Raw genomic sequence first — 5,792 nt, 5'->3', positions numbered from 1 at the left:
TTGCTGCTTTGCAAAAATATTTGATTCGTTAATTCACAAACTTTTTTACAACTGGTTTAGGCCGTATTTCTCTGAGACCCAACACGGCTTTCTTGTATCACGTTCCGTCGAGACGAACCATGTCTCTTTCCTGAACGACATCACGCCTTCTGTGCTTAGTTGCGGCCAAGTTGACGTAATCTCTATAGATCTTTTAAAGGCTTTTGACAGGGTCTCGCACCCTCTATTACTACGGAAACTAGAACTATACGGACTCAACGACCAAGCCCTATGTTGGATGAGCAATTACCTAACTGGAAGAAATAATGTACTAAAATGTAACGGTTGCGTAACAAACGTTTCCTACCCGACAACTTGTGGCGTTCCTCAAGGAAGTTCCCTCGGTCCATTATTATATAACATCTACGCTAATGACCTCCCTTCAGCGATTACTAATTCGAAACTACAACAATTTGCTGATGACAACAAAATTTACCGAAAAATTCAAAGTGCCATCGATTGCGACCTACTGCAAAAAGATCTTGTAAACGTCAGCAACTGGTGCGCTTCCAATAACTTATTAATTAACGACAATAAGAGCCTTATCGCATCCTTTACTAGAAAAACAAATTGCACATACTTCGGTTACGAAATTAACGGCCGTCTTGTCCCTAGAACAGACACCTTAAAAGATCTCGGTATAGTACTGGACACAGGCCTCTACTACCGAGAGCAAATATCCCTCGTAGTTGGAAAAGCTAAACGTTTACTTTACGCTGTTTTAAAACCATCTAGAGACTTACACTCAATACATTGCTTTAAATTACTATACACCAGTCTCGTTAGGTCAAAACTGACTTATGGTAATCTCGCCTGGGGAGGTTGCGCTGACTATCTCTTTAAAAAAGTAGAAATTGTGCAGAGAAAATTACGACTTTTTATTAAATCTTTTAAATTTGGACACTATCAAATTATTTAACGAAAAACGCGAAATTTTGTTTATTCGAAAAACAATTAAAACATTTAAACCTAACAACTTAACCGAATCTTTAAACTTTTCAGTTCCACAATATGGTACCAGAAACCAACTCACCTTTAACCAATGTCATATTAAATCTCCCCTACAAAGAATGCAAAATACATGCAATTCGTACAACGATGTTTTAGACATTTTTTCTTGTAAAAACTCAGACATTCTTAAACTAAAATAGCTTAATTTCATTCCCTTGAAACACTGTTTAAAACTTTAAAACTTTTGTAAAAAGGAAAAAAATACTTATTTTATGTACATATATATTACTGTAACTATGTAACTAACACAACTTTGTATAATGTTGAAACCAGTGTATGTCCTTGTTGGTGCTTTCTGCGCTGTTGATATGCACTTTAAATAAAATCCATTCATTCATTCATTCATTATTTAATTAGGTAAACGGTTTAAATTTTGTACAATAACAATGCGAGGGCCATAAGTCGCTATCGACTTGGCCCTCAACCACAAAATGTATATATAAAAAACAATAAACAAATGGAATTGAAATTTAAATTGAAAGCATATTTAAATACTTATCCCTAAGAATTTTGAACTTCTGATTAAAAAAAAGGCAGCTACTATAACTCACTTCGCCCTTTGAAGATTCTCAAAAACGTTTGAAATTTTTTATTTTGTGTCGTTTCCCACTTCCTATTTTATTGTATGTGCATTTTACGGGTATATATGATCAACTAATATGATGGTGTGGTTGGAATTTTTCCAGTATTTGTACAGTTTGCATTTATACTTAAATTTACTATCAACTCGAAATTTTCCCAATTGACGTTTACTAGGTTTTGCCAAGAGACAGCCGAGCCGGAACAATTATTCTGCATTCAGAGTAGCGACACGAGTGAAAACCAAAAGTTTCGACCTACGAATAGGCACTTTTAAATCTAACCCTTCCAAGAATGTATGTTGTGCAATCCAGTTCTATCTTCACCCCCCCCCGGGGGGGCGCACGAGTTGGGGGAGAATGAATACGTCACCGGCCTGTTTCAATCGCGTGAGGGGGCTTGAAAGCAACGCTAAAAATCTTCACCACATAGTCATTCTCCCGATACATAAATAAATAGTTTCTTGCTCTACTAAAAGTTCTAAATTTTTGTATAAACGAAGAGCCAGATAAATGCCTCAGCGCCTCTAGTGGGGGATAATAATACCAAAAATTAAAAGGAGCATGAACTTCCATGTTTAGGGTGGATCCTACTTTTGGCATCCCGTTTAACAGAAGCTAGGGATGATTAGCACTGGTTACGTTAAGAACTAGTCGTAACACGTGTTAGCCTGTGAATATTTTAATTTCCGGTTTACTCCCTTTAAAGAGACACGCCTACTCTCCTAAGTTTAAAGAACCGCAGAATCGTTTAACGTTCGCAAGATTACCACTCTAAATTCCGGAAATATGACTAAAAAATGACAAATTATGAGACGTCGTAGGTAAATTCGGGCTGAATTTATCATAAGACTTAAGGGACGTAGGAAAAATGAGTCACCACAAGATCGGAGAAAGGGAAATTGAACAATCTGTCTTTGGCAATCGACCTATTGTTTATAGGAATTTATCAGCACTTGTATTCTGCCACGATAAAAACTAGCGCCCTTCCTTTTAATAATTCAAATCGAAAATGGTAACTGTTTTTACGCCGTTGTTAAAATATTTGTTTTTGAAAAAACGAAGAAAATGCAATCTTTTAATTTTCTGCCATTATCAAAACACACCTTAAATGTAGCGAATTTGGGTAACTTTTATTCGCTGTTTGAGTCACGTGTTCTGCAGCGACTTTAAAAAAATGTTAATCAGAAAAAAGCTTGAATATAAGGTCAGTTTAAGACCTCACCCGGTTTGCTTTACACACGTTTATTTACTTTGCAATGTTCCAAAACATAAGTTATTAATCTTTGCCGCCTTAATTACTACTACGGCATTAACTTTCCAAGCTTAATTAGTTTGATATCGTTTATTTATTATCAATTTTAAATAGGGTTTCAGTTGTCTGTTAACTTGGCAGGCTTTCCTGTTTGTGAAAGCGGAGCGTATCTTTCAAACCTAGTGATGCATTTTACAATATTCCCTTTCTTACTGTTATCGGTTATTGGTGCCGATTTTGGACTGCAAATTTCTCAAGGTATAAAAATATTTATCAACTTATCTCAATTTTTGACCTAAATATCTAATCTTAGATGCTGAGAACAACATAAGTTAATAATATTAATAATCAGCTAGGCTAGGCTAATACCCAAGGCACCACCTTAGGCCTAAGTCATCATGCGACTTTTGAAGCCCTTAATTCAGGTGGCCGGGTTACAATGCGTAGGAGGGTGGTGGCAAGCCCTGCATGCCACGCGAGCCTGTCTGAGTTTTGGTTGACAGGTTAACTTTCAGGTTAGGCTAACGCTTATAAACCTCAAAAGCTTCTAGGTGTCAAAGACGCAGTTCGCTATTTTATGTACCGATTCATTAATAATCATCAATTACAAAAAATTTAAATTTAAATAGCTAAAGTGAACAATAATAATTACATTTATGTTAATAATTCTGTGGTTTTAAGATGACTTTCAAAACTTCTACGACACCCTGGAATTTACGCACAATGAAGTTCTGAAGTGGCAGAGTGTCAGAGTGGCTAAGCGTGATACAAAAACTGCGTATAAAAACAGCCCGAATGCCTTTACTCAATGGCTAACGCAGAAACCGCCAAACTCTGGACCCATATTTAAAGAAAGTATTCAAGATGTTACTACTCAGTGTAGATCTAGTCCTAAAGCCGCTAGTTCAAAAAACCCAACAGCGTCGGAAAATAAAAAGCATATTGGAGACCTTCACGAAAGAATAAACTGTGGTATAGTTTCCGAATCCAATCAAAATGGTGGGTGTTGTTCCGCTGATAGCCAAGGATATCAAAATAGTAAAATTGTTATTGTAGACATAATTAACACGGCCGTTGTCATAGACACGTGTTATTTTTTGTGCATTGATATTCATGGTGACTTAAGATTAAATTTACCCGATAGCACAAATGTACCAGATATCAACATCAATGAGAAATCTGAAAACTATCCAAGTACTTCTATTGGTGAGGAGAGCTATCATTCCAGGATAAATTCGAGACAATATGCTCCTGGTAGCTCAAGAAATGATCCGTCTGAAAACCCAAGTCCCACTATTCCTGGTAGCGTTGGAGTCCCGGACAGCCAAGGGAATGATCCACCATCTGGAAATGGAAAAGGAAATGATGGTGGAGTAAATGATAATGAAAGCGAAGGTAACCCAAGTCCAACCATTCCCGGTAGCGTCGGAGTTCCGGGAAGCAGAGAGAACGACCCACCACCATCTGGAAGCGAAGGTGGAAGAAATGGAGGTATAGGTAATGGTAATGAAGGCGAAGAAAACGCAAGTCCAACTATTCCTGGTAGCGTTGGTGTACCGGGCAGCAAAGCAAACGATCCACCACCATCGAGAAATGAAGGTGAAGGAGGAGGAAATGGAAATGGACCTAATGGTAATGTAGAAAGCCCAAGTCCTACTATTCCTGGTAGCGTTGGTGTACCGGGCAGCAAAGCAAACGATCCACCACCATCGAGAAATGAAGGTGAAGGAGGAGGAAATGGAAATGGACCTAATGGTAATGTAGAAAGCCCAAGTCCTACTATTCCTGGTAGCGTTGGTGTACCGGGCAGCAAAGCAAACGATCCACCACCATCGAGAAATGTAGGTGAAGGAGGAGGAAATGGAAATGGACCTAATGGTAATGTAGAAAACCCAAGTCCTACTATTCCTGGTAGCGTTGGTGTACCGGGCAGCAAAGCAAACGATCCACCACCATCGAGAAATGAAGGTGAAGGAGGAGGAAATGGAAATGGACCTAATGGTAATGTAGAAAGCCCAAGTCCTACTATTCCTGGTAGCGTTGGAGTTACTGGCGGTAAAGGGAACGATCCATCATCTGAAAGCAATAGTGGAAGAGGTAATGACAATGAAGGCGGAGGAGACCCAAGTCCTACTATTCCTGGTAGTGTTGGGGTCCCGGGCAGCAAAGGCAATGAGCCACCGTCTGGAAACAATCCCTCTGTTTCTGATAAAACCAGGACTACCAACGGTGGTGGCCAAAATCAGAGTCGAAATATTCCGGGAGGCGTTGCAGTCACAAATTCAAGAGTTAATTGATACTGCCGTCATAAAATGAATGTGTCTCTTAGCTTTGGACACAAATTTATAGGTATTAAATATTCTTAATTTTCTTAAAGTATTCTCGTTCAAATTTAAATCTTACAGTCCACCTAATGTTAATATAATTGTGAACGAGCTTTGTATTTTTTTTCGAAACCCTATTCGTGTAAATAAATAACATTTTATATCCTAAACCTCTTGTGTATTTTCCAGCATTGACGGTACCTATTTAAGATAATTTACAAAAACGAATGGCAGAATGTGTTATCATTGAATAAATAAATAGTTAATTGGGAATTTTTTTAGTACAGAAATATTAAGCTTTGACGTAATGCCATTAATTATTTATTTGCCAAGAGCAAAAGATAATTTAGACTAGTATGTTTATTCACAATCATAGGCGCCAAAAACATGGGCTCCAGCGATTTATTTCTCAACTTTGAGATACAGGTATGTGTTTCTAGGTGCAAGATTTCAAGGGCAATTAGGGCTAAGTTTTAAATAAATACGTGACCTGGTTTTATAAAATTTACCTAAAGATTAAACTAAATGTATATGCGTAACGTAAAACTTCATCGGAAAATCTATTTCTCATTTTTCAAAAAATCC

The 5,792-nt window shown here is 37.7% G+C and overlaps 1 protein-coding gene across 1 annotated transcript; it reads left to right on the top strand.

The window, feature by feature from the left end:
- Positions 1-2,895: 2,895 nt before the first annotated feature.
- LOC149921986 (uncharacterized) lies at positions 2,896-5,367 on the top strand. Its single transcript, XM_090163659.1, has 2 exons — positions 2,896-3,141; positions 3,565-5,367. Exons 1-2 carry the CDS (start codon positions 3,069-3,071, stop codon positions 5,178-5,180), a joined length of 1,689 nt encoding a protein of 562 aa, XP_090019785.1. The 5' UTR covers positions 2,896-3,068; the 3' UTR covers positions 5,181-5,367.
- Positions 5,368-5,792: the final 425 nt, after the last annotated feature.

The sequence above is a fragment of the Leiobunum rupestre genome, chromosome 11 (assembly GCF_980474605.1).
Source record: "Leiobunum rupestre chromosome 11, qqLeiRupe1.1.hap1, whole genome shotgun sequence".
Classification (NCBI taxonomy): Eukaryota; Metazoa; Arthropoda; class Arachnida; order Opiliones; family Sclerosomatidae; genus Leiobunum; species Leiobunum rupestre.
Note: the sequence above shows the minus strand (reverse complement) of the source record. Positions and strands in the feature narration are given on the sequence as shown.

What these genes read in the sequence shown, in the direction of transcription:
- LOC149921986 (XM_090163659.1), top strand. Translation starts at nt 3,069, where the DNA reads ATGCATTTTACAATATTCCCTTTCTTACTGTTATCGGTTATTGGTGCC. An exon ending in TGGACTGCAAATTTCTCAAG is followed by an intron (nt 3,142 to 3,564) that starts GTATAAAAATAT and finishes TGTGGTTTTAAG; the next exon opens with ATGACTTTCAAAACTTCTAC.